The sequence below is a fragment of the Mustela putorius genome, unplaced genomic scaffold, assembly GCF_011764305.1.
Source record: "Mustela putorius furo isolate JIRA1106 unplaced genomic scaffold, ASM1176430v1.1 tig00000929_pilon_pilon_pilon, whole genome shotgun sequence".
In the NCBI taxonomy this organism is placed as follows: domain Eukaryota; kingdom Metazoa; phylum Chordata; class Mammalia; order Carnivora; family Mustelidae; genus Mustela; species Mustela putorius.
The window spans coordinates 2,945,311-2,959,969 of record NW_025421520.1 but is presented as its reverse complement, the minus strand read 5'-3'; the positions used below and the strand labels follow the sequence as shown (position 1 = coordinate 2,959,969).

Genomic DNA, 14,659 nt, shown 5'->3' with positions numbered 1-14,659 from the left:
TGTGCACAGCACCATCCAGGATCCAAACCTCTGCCTCAAGTCCAAGACCGCGCGCCTCCCTCCCGCCCAAACCCCCATCCTCTGCCGCCCGCCCGTGTCCTGCCACTGCTCCCAGACCTGCTGCACCTACGACCGTAAGGATTTTAACTGTTTGCTTTCCTGTGTTTTCTGAACGTCCTAATGCAGATACATGTAATGCAGAGTTAAATATGTGAGGAAAAGGAAAGCAGCAGCCTACTGGCTACTTTCGAGAGCTCAAACTCCAACACCTGGTTTCCGCTGCTGTGTCCCCCACCGTCTACCCTCCTGCCCCATAAGGACGTGCCTTTGCTCCCCGGCGCCCTCCTCCTCTCTCCTTCCGTGTGGCTCTACCGCAAACACCCCTGCCTTCCCCATTCCTGCTCGATTTCCGCCCACTCTTTCAAGCCCCTCAGGTCTGACATTTCCCCACCCCACAGGCTTCCCCTCCTCTGCCGTCCATACTCAGGCCTGCGCTTGAGAACTCACAGACATCGGGGCCACGGGATTCTGCACAGCACACAGCAGGTCGTGTGTACCATAACCTTTATGTTAAGTGCCTAAAATAAGATCTGCTACGTTTATTATAACCTTTATTAAATAGAATTTTTTTTCTTAAGACTGAAAGTGTTCTCTAATGGTAAACTCAATTAATATTTCATGACGTCTGATTACCAAATTTAAAACCCTGAAATCAGGGCCCCGGGGTTGCTCAGTAGGTTAAGCCTCTGCCTTTGGCTCAGGTCATGATCTCAGGGTCCTGGGATCGAGCCCCACATCGGGCTCTCTGCTCAGCAGGGAACCTGCTTCCTCCTCTCTCTCTCTGCCTGCCTCTCTGCCTACTTGTGATCTCCGTCAAATAAATAAAATGTTTTAAAAAAATAAATAAAACCCTTAAGTCATTTTCTATTCACATATTTTTACTTTTCTTATTTATTTCCCCAACTCAGGTCTGCTAAATACCATGTCACTGTGATCTCAGTCCCTGAAAAGACCGTGGGACTCCCTGCCCCAGCTTCTTCCTCTTTTCATTCAACTTGAACCCACCGGATAGCGGGCTCCAAATCCCCAAGCCCACAAATCCAATAAGTGAAAATAAAATTAAATGCAAAATTCACATTTTAGCCAAAATACACTGTGTTTATGCATTAAGGAATAATAATAATGTCTTCATTTAGAAAACTTTCCTGGTATTTATTGTACGTTTGGAACATACAGAGAAGTATAAGGGAAAATGAAACTCACACAGAGCCACAGCCCTGGTCTTTAAAAGGTTTTCATTTTGGCCAACTTCAAAGACCATTATGGTCATATACATTTATAGCACAGATGTGAAAAACACTGAAAAATACAAGTATCGACAAAATTCCTGTTCTTAAGAGAAAAGAGGAAAAAAGGCCAAGATTTCAAGGATTCCTATTAAAAGAATGTAGCAAAAACAATACAATTTGTAATTCTAAAGAACATCAGGAATTTACAAGAGATACAAATAACAACCAAGCAGCCCTCCCTGAACCTGGCTACTGCATGGCCAGGGCAAGGCAGAACAGAGACAGGGCGGCCACTGGCACGAGAGGGTCACCCGGCTTCAGGACTCCGCGTGGCAGGGACAGGACTCCTAGCTCACCTAACACCTCTGACAGGTCCTTTCCTCAAGGCTGCCACAGGGATGAGGCCATGCTGCTCCTCACCAGGGTCACGGCGGGAGCAGGTCTGCAAGGCAGCACTGCGCACACCCCCTCCCTGTTGCCAAACACACTGCCCCATGCAATTTCCCAGCGAGCTCCGACAGCACCGGCTGGGCTGGTTATGGTGGCTTTTTACAGTTTGAGGGTTTTCCAGCTGGCGGTGCAAGAGACAGAATACAATTTAAAAATACTGAATATTCACTTTCCCACTTTCCAATTCCCACTGCTGGCGTTTTGGTCCTTCTTTTCAGATACTTCTCTCTGTCACTTGGTCACCAAGTAAAACACACACTCTTAATGGCCTCCTCTCCCCCCACTGAAAGCCTTTCCCGTCTCCTCTGTTTCCATAAATCCTAATTCGAACCTGGCTCCGTAGTTAGGCTGCCGTGTAAGTGCACGGAACAGGTTTCTGAGCCATTTCCAAACACAGGATGACCTCAATTTTGCCCCAGGTTCACCCCAGCCTACGTAGCGCTCTGCTGAGCACCTTCACCCATCCATCTGCCCTCACCGCTACCAGTTCAGGACAAAATTCTAAACCTCAGCGACCTGCAGGGGAAACTAACTGGAGTATTTTAGGGCTCCTGACTGAAAAACATCTGTGGAAAACGGCCGCACGGACGTGCACTTGCCCGCAGGGAGGGGAGCCCATCTGCGGGAACGTGGCCCCGGACGCCGGTCACAAGCTGGAGAGTGGACAGTTTCACCTCGGTGCGAGGAAGATGCTCACGTCGTGGGTAATACAGTGTGTCGAATGTTCTGCCACACTCGTTACTTGTAATTCCTCTTATAAAAAGTTGTGAGTTCATTTCTCTGTCTTATCTACTGAGGTTTTATTTTTCTTATTGATCTAAATTGAGCCCTTTACTAAAAAAGTTCTTTGCCTTTATGACTTTTTCTTGTCAACTTAAATAATTTCATTTTTCCTAGTTTGTCATATTCAAATTCTGTATCTTTGTAATTCTTCGGATTAGAAAGACCACTTTTACCCATTAAAACTTCGTATCTTAAAGACCAAGCATAAATATTTAAATAACTAAGTGGGTCATAAGGTTACACCCAATACGCAGTTTAGCAAAGAGCTTCTTTAAAACTGGCTCAGCAACAGGCCGAAATCAAATCGTACACAAACTCAGGACTGTCACATGGGAATAACACGAGACAGCTGTAGCCACACTTACCTGGGAGAGGCAGGCAGTGATTCCAAAAAAAATCTGACAGGACTCTGGAGAAAAACCATTTACTCTGTTTGATAGTTATTAAGATTCCAATGGAATGAGATTAGTGCACACGGCATCCCGCTCAGACGGCATCCCGCTCAGACGTCTGGTCTGCCCCACGCCCGCCCTCCCACCGCATCTGTGTAGGAGAGAGACTCGGGCTGTCCAAGAGCAAGACAGGCAGAGGAGAAGGCGCGGCTGGGGGAACCGGAGGGGCAGGGCGGCTGAGGGAAGCAGCGTCAGATCCGGCGTCACCGGGGACACCATCCATCCCGCGGGGACAGCACCCTCGCAGGGAGAACCTCTGCCCTGAGAGCCAGCTCACCCTCCACCACACCAACACACACACACGCACGCACACGCACGCACACACACACGCGGCACGGCCACTGTCGTGAAGGCAGATGCAGTCCGGGGTCTGTTTCAGAAGGACGGGCCGCTGGAACCGGCGTGGGATGGTGGAGAACCGCCCACAAAGGAACGTGCGTTCCCGTCTTAGCACCACCACTAACTTCACGCACTTGGGCCCGAGCAGCTCTGAACTTCAGTTTTCCCTTTGTGAAAATAAGAGTTAAAGATATCCTTATCCCTCCCGGTTCTACAGCTCTGAGTTTTAAAATTCATTCGCGATTAAAATTCACTCAGAAGAGCTTCCTGCGTGCCAGACGCTGAGCGCCCGGCCGGACGCCGCCGCAGCCCCTGGGTGTCTGCGCGCTGCGGTCTACTCAAAGCGCACACGACGACGGAAGAATCTGGAGTGTCTACCATTCGAAATGGGTTAGAGCATTACTTTGTTCTTCCTACAGGAGAAGAGTGTACCCACTGAGATCAGTGAATTAAGAAAAACCGATCAGACTGAAAACTCCGCCCCCGTCTCCTCCAGGGCCCCGCGGAGAAGCCGGAGCGGGAGCGGAGCCCGTCTGACCGCGCTGCACCCTGCGGCCCCTGACATCGGGCCCTCAGCCCCACTATCCATGATCGCTTCCAACCTCCTACCCTCGCGTCAAGGATTTCCTCCTTCCAAAGACCTGGGGGAACACGGCCAAAGGCAGATCCAGTGCCGCCCAACGGTCTGCAGGCTTCCCCTACCGTCCCTTCCAGCGGTTCTGGAACAGGCCAGTAAGAACTCCGGGGGAATGACGGCTTCTGAAGATCCTGACCCTGACCCAGGATCCAGGGCAGGAAGAACTAACCTCTCATTCAAAATCACCCCTCCCTCTCCCAGGCTTCCCCCAGGCCCCGCCGCCCCCAGGCTTATAAACACTACACCAACTCGCAAGAAACCAGAAGAGTAAAAACAGAAATGGATTTCCCTTAACTCTAGGATTCTAGGAATCCTAGAACTTTTGAGCTGGAGATGCTGGAGTCCGGCACATCCCCTACGAACTGCTTACTAAGGGATGTTTCTGCTTATTTGACGTCACCCATAAATGTTTAACATAAAAAGATTCCCTCGATCTACGTCAGTTCAGTAAGTAAAGATGCACTCACGGAACCGCCTGGCAGAGCTGCAGAACAGCACCGGAGAAGGCCGGCAGCCCTGCCCGAGTCCGCAATTTTCACATCACGGGGTGCTACCAGGTGCCTCCACCAGCACGTCCCGCCTGCCGGGACTGTCCATGCAGCCCCACGTGGCCAGAGGGCGACAGAAGCCATGTGGCGCAGGACGCGGACAGTAGCCCGACGTCTCCCATAGGCGGGGAGGAAGGGGCTCTGGAGCCGGACTCAAGAAATGAGGCAAGGGACACCGGCATGGAGGCAGCTCCTCGAGGCAGCTCCTCGAAGCAACAAGAGCTTCGTGATCTCTAGTCTTCGTACCCAGCCCGCAGCAGGTATCAACACGTGTCTTCAATAAACCTTTTACCCAGTGTCATCAAAAAGAACAGCAATCCCCGGAACTAGAAGTGCTCTGCTATTGTCTTCCCCATCTATCCTTCCAATAACTCATGACCGGGTTCAGGCAGACTTGCACTCTGATCAGTATTCCACCTAATGAGACGTCACAAAGACGGGCTGTTCCAGAGACAAGAAAACTGAGGTCCAGAGAAGCAGACTGCCGGAGATCAGAAAGCCCAGTCCCAGAATGAAAGCGCCCCCAGGTTCCAGCCCAGAGATGTTCCCCCAGAGCTGGTGCCCCTCCCTCCAGAGGTGATGAAAAAGCACCGGGTGCATAAAACCCGATGCAGAATGGAAAACAGGAGGGACAGAGAACGCACACACACCAACTGCCCTAACTAAGGAACCCACCGGGTTCCCACGTCAGTCTTAAACCCAGATTCCCTTCTCCCTTCCCCAAAAAGGATACGGCAGAAGAGCTCCACACTGAACGGACAAAATCACCCAGGACGGCTGAAAAAGAAAACATGAACTCAAGTCAAAAAATATTTTCAATTTATCATCAAAATGACATGATTTTCATCAGCACTGCTCCTAGAAATTAAAAGCTGTTATAACAACTATAAAGCACCTAGGTCACGAGCATTCCAGTAAAAAATATCAAAGATTAGTCATTAATGCCTGAGGTGAAAAGCTGAATTAGAGAATGAAGCACTGCCACATATTTTAACAATTTTTAGAAAAATTTAAATTCAAGGCATACACATTTACTACTGCGTAAGTGTCTAGGCCAGCCGGAAACTGCCCTCACAACTGAAGGACAGGGACCTGACAGCCACCCCACCCCCTCCCCATGCTGGTACATCGGCCGCTCCCCGGTTCCCAGCTTCAATCCTAAATCCAAGTGTAAATTCACGAGTGTTTTCAGTAAATTCCTACAGATACTACATTTGTAAACCATGAGAAGTCTCTGGTCATTTTTTACAACTTTCAAAATTCAGATTATAAAACCTTAGCTTATTACTACCTTTTGGGCTAATTTATATTTTTTTAAAAATTTACCTTACATTTCTACATTTAAGTTACATTAAACTATGTAACACCCCATTCAGCCAGCTGAAAAGTCCAGAAACTTCCACCCGCTGAAATGTACATGCGTATGTTTCATTCACGCACCGATCTATTCCCCCAGCACTCGTCGAGAACCTGCTCTGTGCCGAGGGTGCGAGTGCCGCGGACAGACCGGGAAGGGGGGCACGTGCTCCCCGCTCTCCGGCACCTCGTGCCCCAGCCTCAGGAGCCCCCCACCGCCTTCCAGCCTGGTCATGCAGACTCAAAAGGACTTCAGAGAGCCAGGTCCCCGTCCACAGAGTTCCAGCCTCCGTTCAGAACCCCGCGCCTTCTGTGAAAGGGTGTGGGAATACTGGGTATTTTAAGAAAGAAAATGAAGACTGGCGGCACTTGGGACGGTTCTCGCACGACGACTGGGGGCTTCGGCTGAGCACACTCGTGTGCGATCAGGTACGCTGCGCTGGAAGCCAGCACTTCACGTTTCTGACCACGCTTCAGGCCAGTGTGTCTTTGCATTTTCTGATAATCCGGGGCAAGCTTCAGGGAAGTTGAAGGGGGCTGGCCGGCATCAGGAACCGCTACTGGCTCTGACTCTTGTACAATCAACGTCATGCCGCAGGCCGAGCTTTCTCCTCCGCAGTGAAGACCAGAGCCCCGCGGAGACCTTGGTGGCGTGGCTTAGCACCAGGCTGCTTTCCAGAAACCAGCCTTTCTACTTATCCCCTCGCCTAGAGTGCAGGGGGTTTCAGAGCTTGGGACGACGCACTGGGATAGGATTTGGGCAGGTGAAGGTGGGACTTTTCTCGAAGGCCCTGGGAGAGGTGACTCTGAATGGAGGAATGTGACCACAGAAGGAAGCAGACACTGGAAAGCCACCCGTTCCGACCACCATGCAGCAGACACCCTGGAAGTGTCCCTTTGCGAACTTGGGAGAGGTGGCAAGTATATAGGCCTGTTTAAGGATTCAGGGCTAGTCATGATGTCCACGCACAGCAGACCCGCGCTCGGACCCTCATTCAGGGGGCTCTAGGCAAAATAACCCCAAGTCGGTAGGAAACACCAACAATAACAGAGCAGATATGGACAACGAGAAATGCAGAGTAACGAGGAGCTATTTATCCCAAAGGCCAACAACAAATATATACAAATACACCCACCGTAAATTGCCATAATTAACACGTCCAATGATGCCCTACAGTCACTGAGAAAAATATTTCCATTAAAAAAATTATTCTGTAAGTTCGGGTGCCTGAAGACACAAGTTTTAAACATCTATATGATTCAAATACATAAATAACAGGCCATCACCATGCATTAGGAGGCCTTATTTTTAAAACGCATTCGTCAAATTAGTAAGTTAAAGGCCAAGGGATCTGCCTCCATCCGCTGAACTCAGACGAAGAGCCTGACGGTCTAGCAGCATCGTCTGGGGGTGCACACAAAATGTCGGGTCAGCTCTGACAAATCCACCCTCCTGGCATGTAGCGCTGTAGGCCCCAGACAGGACAGGCCCTGCCACAAATCCCGAGCAGCCTGGAGCTGGGAGGTGGATGCGAGGAGTGTGCCCGGGGCCTCGTTTCAAGCTACCGCAGCCAGAGCGAAAGTGCGGGATGGGGGCCCATGAAGCGAGATTGGCGAAATGGTGATAATTACAGGAGCTGGGTAATGGGTATTTTATGCAGCCTTATTACAGCCTGACTTTTCCAGAAATGCAACATGTGAAGAGAAGAAGACTGCTGTTCGAGCTCAGCCTTCTAGCCAGGGCTGATCACCCTTCTGAAATGCTACCTCCCAGCCGGCGACCCCACCCGCAAGCTCTGGGGACGGGCCCACATCTGTGGCAGTGACTGTACGCAGGACCAGTCCCAGCAGCTCACCTCCTGGCCCCATCTTCCACGGACCTGTGCCCAAGGAACGACACACTGAAATACACATTATTTATTTTCTTTTGTTTCTCCTTTGTGTTCCAGTCTGGGGAACTTACACATAACACGCACATCCGGGTTTTAAATTACGGGACGTTCTCTCACATATAAATAAAGCGATACTCTGACATATGAAGGAATCTGACATATACATAAAAGGATATTACAAAGCGCTTGCTGCAAAAACGAGATTTAAGAACCACTGCTCTAAATGGTCTGCAGCAGCCACCTGAGCGCGAAGGTTGGATGCTGAGGCTGCCCCTTTTAAGCTCGCTGTCCGACTGCACGATCCAGGTGAAGTCACCGTCATGAGACAAAGGGCTCCAGGCTGCTGAGGGAGTGGAGATCCGGTCCCCAGAGCTAAGGATGAATGGAAGCAAACCAGAGACCAAAGCAGGGTCCCAGGGGCGGAAGTGCACGTGTCACAAGGCTCTCTCGCCAAGTGGAGTCCGGTGAAGCAAGCAGCAGCCCTGCTGGTGTTCGGGCTGCACGAAGGAACTGGTCGTGGCGAAACAAGGAGTCTAGAGCAGGATGGTGACCACCGCATGTCATTGCTGCACATTAAGTCACTCTGAACAACACAGCTGTCCCCTAGAGAGTGTGGTTTCTGAGAATCTTCTCATGAGACAAATCGGCATTCAGGTTTATTTTCAAAAATCAGGTTCCTAAGCCCACAAGGCGGTTTCAGACCCTGGGTACTGACGAGCTGCAGATTTCCCAGGGCCAGCCAGCTTCTTGGCACCCCAGCCTAACTTACTGGCTCTCTTCCTAACTCCTAGCCTCTCCTGTTATTAAACCATGATAATTCTCATACTGATTTTTAGGCAGAGTATTTGACAGCATAAAGTGGTAGTGGAACTGAACTGTTTTAAAACAAACATGTTAACACCTAGGATCAGAAAAAAATTGAAGGACCAAAACTACAAAATCACATCTCAAAGCATGCATTTAACAGCAGTCAACTCAACCACGAGGAGCAAGAGAACAGTATAGAGGGTGCAGACCAACAAACTCCAAACAAGCCACCCACCAGCTAAGGCCCCCACTTTCTAGAACACACCACCCAGAGTCAGCTTGACAGCGGTTCCCATGATGACCACCTGGTGGACAGAGGGACCAACGGTCATCACGACGCTGTCGGAGCAGTTAAACAGCACCGCAAATGGGGGGCAGGACTTCCTCCAACATGTCCAGCTGGAAATTCAGACCACTTGCCACAGCAGGGATGGAAAGTGGTCCCTGGAGGAGTCATGTCCTGACAGGACTCCGCCTGCCTGGGAGTGAGCACAATTTCTCATGGGTCCCCAGTGCCCACCGCTGTAGGCTGACACACCCATTTCCAGGACGCGTCCCTGACGTAAAGAGCTCCAGGCAGGAAGGAACTAGGGCCACCCCACAGCAGGTGCTGAGCGGACTGATCAGTCACCTGTGACGGACAGAAACCTGGCCGCGGCAGGATCCCACGCAACGGGCCTTATGCTGCCGTAGGCTACCGCCGTGCGGGAAGAGCTCTGTCCACCGGCAGCTTCCTACACGAAGCGGACTTGGGCAAACGCTCGGAGTCCCAGTGAGATTTTGCATTGCCTTCAGGACACATAATGAAGCGTATGAAGTTAATGAGACTTACTACTGACCTTAACTACAGGTAAATCAAAGACTTCCCGAGCTTCTCCAACCTCAGGATTGTCCCCGTCTTCAGAAATTATGTGGGAGGCTAGTGCGTTGTAGGACACTTCCTTAGCTTTCCCAGCTTTGAGGAGCTGGATGACCTTCAAAAAACCACACAAATTAAAATGAAAAACACCGCATTTCATTCTTGATTTACACAAACTGTTGTGAGCGATGAAAATTCCAACAGAAACACACCACGTTCACCATACAGAATTCCTAACCATTTACTCGAGTCACGTGCCATCAGACATCTGATGACAGTAGGAAGCAGCAGACCCTGATCCGCTGACCCAGGAAGCCTGCAGGCTGTGAGCCCGGGGCTAGGTAGTGTCTCGGTCTTGAAAACAGAAGGTCTGTCGGACACTTCAGAGCTGAGACGAGGCATCCAGGGTCAAACGTCAAGGCTTAGGGACAGGAAGCTTCACCACACACGGGAAGGTTTCCAGAAGAGGAGCTACACGAGCAGAATCTTGACAAACTTAAGGAGTTAGCGAGACCAAAACGCATGCGCTCTTGGAGGGAGAAGAGCCTTCACACGCTGGACACGTGCCCCTTCAGACTGTCACGTGCTTCACGAAACTGTCTGCATTTTACTCTCATACAGAAATGTCTTCTGGAGCAACACAAGGGCTTTTGCTGGGAAACGGCACGACCAGATTTTACCGAAGATTGTGGCCAGTGCAAGAAGAACGGACTGAGTCGGAGACAACTGCAGCCGCCCGGGGGAAAGCAGCAGCAACTGACCCGAGGACTGTCCCTAGGGAAAGAGGGAAGCGAGAATGCAGGAGACCCGGTGCCTGGGAGGGGGCAGGAGCAGGAGAGAAAGTGCTGGGGACACAGCAGCAGCACGCACGGAGGAGGAGCTGGTGAGTGCGAGGCGCGGGCAAGAGAACTTCTTCACCGCGGAGCACAGCCTTCCACGCCAGCTGGAAGGTCTAGGAAATGACATCAGTGGGACCTGGAAGCCGTGGGTCCCCACCAGCGGGGAGCCGATGGCGGCCAAAGCTCTGAGAGTGAAGTCCCCAGGTGCAGAGCAGTAAGGGAACCGGAGGCTACTCACCTGCCAGAGACGTCAGGGACAGGTGCGGGAGAAGGCAGAGCCGGAGGAGCCCCGGCGTGCACCACGCATGCCGGTGAGCTGATGCCCGCTCAGCGCGGTTTAGCCCCAAGTTGGTAAATTTTCTCAGAATACTTTATCGAGCATCCAGAGATGGCAACTAGAGCTATGCTAAGTATTTGTTCAATGAGTGAAAACAAAACAAAACAAAAACCAGTGGCTGTAGCCACAGGTCACCTCCAGGCACCGGCTCAGCCCGACCCGCAGGACACGGCACCCTCTCGACCTCAGGCTCTCCCCGTCCACGCACGGGCAGCGGAGCTCCCGCGGGTCCTCACTCGCTTGCACGCACCCCGGGCCTCCTCTGCTTCCTCTTGCTGACAAACCGCGTGGAGCCGCAGACCAACCTGCCTTCCCTTCCTCACGGCCTCCTCACGGGCCTCCTCACGCTGCACCACCGTCGCCGGCCCTTCCGGCAACTCTACTGCACTACGGACTCTTCACGGACAGAAAGATGCCCAAACCGTCTCACACGACGGAGTGTGTCTTACTAGACTCAGCTCGTGTCGGGGCAGCAGGTGGACTGCTTACCCTGGTCATCCCAGACACATGAACACCTCCGTTCCTCAGCGCACACGGTCCGCACAGAGGACATGGCCTCACCCTCCTCGGCTTCCACGTCCAGCTCCGCACCCCCCCCCAAGACGCCTCCCTTCCGAGAGCTCAGTGGTGCCACTTCCTCCGCACCGCAGCGGGCAAGTCTGTCCTCGCCGCACCTCCCACGCTACGCCATGCCTCCAGGAGGGCTCCCCAGTCCTGGGCCATGAGGGGGCCTCCAGCAGAGCCATCACGTTCCGTTCACCTTCCGGTTCCACGGCCACCAAGCCAGCCCCTTAACAGCTACGAGATGTTCAATGGACGGGAACGTTCAGAATCCGTATTTATAAGATGCAGGGAATCAACGTCCTGACTCTAAATCGTTTAGAAAATATACGGTTTCACATCGAAGTGGTTTGCCAAGGACATTTTAAGCACTTAGATTTGACTCATAGTTGAGCAAATATGGTTCCAATTCAACTTGTTCCAGGTTTTAAGTAACATTTGGTTCAAGTCCCTCCTAAGAGCCAAAGTCCTACAACGACACGGAGAGAGTAGGGAGGCTTAGGGGGCGGATGTTCGTGAAAGAGAAAATGATCAATACTGGAAACAGCGGCCGAGATTCGGGCGCGCATCAGGGCCGCGCAGGGTGCAGCACCTGCGCCCTCAGATCCAAGGCTCAGTCTCACCCCATAGCCACAGCAGGAGGAGGATCCACCTCGGGGGTCGCGCATGGGGGCTGGTTAGGTTTAGGAAGATGCCCGCAGACCAGCCTCTGCAAGGCCAAGACCCTCAGCGCCCGCAGCTCGCCCAGGCCAGCCCAGACCGCTGGAACCCGCCTCCGCTGTGCGGACGGAGGCCCGGTCACCGGCTCCGCCTTCCCTGGCCTCCACGCTGGGCTCTCGGCGCTGAGACCCCCGGGTACCGGGAGCCGCACACCCTCCAGAGAAGGCGGCCCTGAGAGGATCCACCCGCAGACGTTCCCCGGGATCCGCTCCCGAGCGGCGAGCGCGACGCAGGACGCCCGGCGGGACGGCTGCTGCGCCCAGAAGCGCACAACCTCCTGCGGCAGAGCCCGTTCGCGCTCGCGGGGGTCCCGGGGCTCCCGTGACCGCCAAAGCCCGTCGGAAGATCGAGGGCCGGGAGGGCCGGGAGGGCGCACGCGGCCGCACACCCGCGGCGGTGCACTGCGCCCCCGGCAGCCCGGACCCGGTTCCTCGTGGAGCTCCAACCGCTCACGCGTCCCCTCCGGGAGCGCAGACACTCGGGGGGGCAGCAGGGAGGGCGCTCCCCGGCCGCCCCTGCCCCGGCCGCTCGGACGCCCCACCGCGCCGGGACGCCGGGCCCCACCAGGCGAGGCCGGCGACGACCCACGCTAGGCCCGGGCCCGCCCCCCACGCCCTCCCTCCTCTCCGGTCACAAAGTCGCCCCTCCACGCCGGGCCGTCCGGAGCCCGCGCCCCGGGTGCCGCCCCCGCGGACGGTCCCCGCAGAGCGCGACCCGATCTCCGACCCGACCGTCCAGCTCCCCCACGCGCGGGTCCTGAAGACCGCCGCCCGTCCGGCCCCCGGCCGCGCAGCGCACCCCCGCGGCCCCTCGCCCCGCCAGCTGCCCCCGCCCGCAGGACCCCGCGTCCCGTCCACAAGGTGCGGCGGAGCACCGCCCGGCCCGCGCCCGGGTCCCTCCGCAAGTACGCCAGACCCCTCCCCCGCAGGTCGCCGGCCCCGCGCGCGCGGGTCCCTCATCCCCCGCCCCCCGCCCTCCGGCCACCGGCCTGCTCGGCGCCAGGTGGCCCGGCCTCCGCGCAGCCAGGCCGGCGGGGCGGCGGGGCCCGGACGTTGTGCGCCCGGGCGCGCGCCCGCGGCGGGAGCGGGTCCGGGTCGGGGACGCGGAGGGCTGCCGGCCGGCGGGCGGGGGCGGCGCGGTACCTGCGGGTCGATGTCGCCCACCGCGTAGTACTTGACCTCTCGGAACATGTCCTCGGAAACTTTGGGCGCCGGGTCCGACATGGTGGCGGCGGCCGGACGGCTCGGCCGCGGCTCCCGCCCCGCCCGGCGGGGCCCGCTCCCCAACGGCGCGGCCGGGGCCCGGTCCTGCGAGTCGGGCCCGCTCCCCCGCCCTCTGCGCCCCCGCCCGCGCCGAGCGGCCCAAGCGCGGGAGCCGCGCGCGCCCTGCGGGACGCACCATCCCGCCGGCCGCCGAGGGGGAGCGCCGAGGAGCCGGCGGCCGGGCGGCGCCGCCCCCGCTGCCGCCGCGGCTCGCGGCCCCGAGGGCAGGGGCAGCGCGCAGCCCGCTCCGCAGACCCGGAGCCCGGGGCCGCCGCCTCCGCGCGAGGGGGACCCCGGGGACGCGGAGAAACGAGCCCCCCCCTCGGTGCGGCCCGAGTGGGCCGGTCCCGGGAAAGAAGGGAACGCGGAGGCCCCGCCCGTCCGCACGCGCGGCCGCTCGAGCTGCGCAGGCGCGCGGCGGAGGGGGCGGGGCTTGCGGCCGGCGGCGGCGGCGGCGGCGGCGCGAGGCCGCCTGGGGCTCCGGGGAGCTCACATCGCCGGCGGCCGCCGGACGGGACCTGAGGTAACTCCTCAGCGCCCGCGGCCGGGACGCGCCGGGTCCCAGCCGCCGGGTCCCCGCTGAGGGGCCGGCGTTGCACTGCGTCCGGGACCGAGAGCTCCCCGGGCCGGCGGGCTGCTCCCCGTCGCACTCGCTCCGCGCTCCTGCTGAGGGAGGCCTCGCCGTCCCCCCCGCCCCCCCCCCGGCCGCGGCCCGCCGTGACGCGCGCCCTCTGACGTCACCGTGCCGGCGCCGCCCGAACGCGTCCTCGCCCTGACGTCACCTGGCGGCGCCGCGGAGCGGTGGGCGCGGTGGGCCGGGGACTGCGGCGGGGAACCGGGGCCCGGGGACGGCCAGGCCCGCCGCCGCCGCCCGCCGCCGAGTGCGGGACGTGGGCAAGTCGGCGCCACGGCAGTCGGTGCTTTAGGGACCCGGGAACGTCCGGAGCCAGGCGGGGTCTGCGGCGACAGGCGCTCGGGCTGCGGAGGACGGCGGGCGGGGCAGGGCGGAGAGGCCCGGGCGGGGGGACCGCGGCCGGCGAGGAGCGGCCCGGAGGGGACGGCGCGGGGGGCTCGAGCCGGCCGCAGTGACCGGTTCCGAGAGGTCAAGCACTGCGCCGTGACGACGTTCCCGCCCGTGCCAAGGCGCTGTCGGGGCGACGGGCCCGCTCTCCGGCCGGCCGGAGCGCGCTGGGCGGCGCAGCCAGCGCTCGGGGCTCGCGGGCGGGTCGGGTCTGCGCCGCGCGGAGGGCGGCCGGTCGTCCCCAGAGCCGCGCGGGCCGCGGGCAGGCCGGGGTCGCGCGGAAGAACGCTCGAGGCCGCGCCGAACACGCCTTCGCCGGGGCCGCGGTCTCCCGTCGGGCTGGGCGCGCTGGAGACGGACCCCGGAGCCCCGGAGCGCGCCCCGGCCGCGGCACCGCCGTGGGCGGCTCCTGGCCCGACGACGAGCGGGAGACTCCTGCAAGGGACCCCGCGAGGGCTCGTTTCCGAGGCGGGAGGCGTCCGTGCGCAGACGCGGGGGAGAAGGCGG

At 57.4% G+C, this 14,659-nt stretch overlaps 1 protein-coding gene across 5 annotated transcripts in view; it reads right to left on the bottom strand.

The window, feature by feature from the left end:
- Positions 1–13,209, bottom strand: part of PAXIP1 (PAX interacting protein 1) — a 46,987-nt gene extending 33,778 nt beyond the window's left edge. The window contains exons 1-5 of one of the 5 annotated variants that reach the window (XM_045086317.1): positions 10,490–12,899; positions 9,625–10,186; positions 9,393–9,527; positions 5,232–5,275; positions 2,888–2,951 (exon numbers count right to left, since the gene is read on the bottom strand). In XM_045086317.1, the coding sequence (XP_044942252.1) occupies positions 2,888–2,951; positions 5,232–5,275; positions 9,393–9,527; positions 9,625–9,636 (255 nt within the window). In that variant the 5' untranslated portion in view covers positions 9,637–10,186; positions 10,490–12,899. Of the gene's footprint in view, positions 1–2,887; positions 2,952–5,231; positions 5,276–9,392; positions 9,528–9,624; positions 12,900–13,011 lie in introns of those variants that run through there. The other 4 variants (XM_045086315.1, XM_045086316.1, XM_045086319.1 and 1 more) reach the window with 4 other exon arrangements.
- Positions 13,210–14,659: the final 1,450 nt, after the last annotated feature.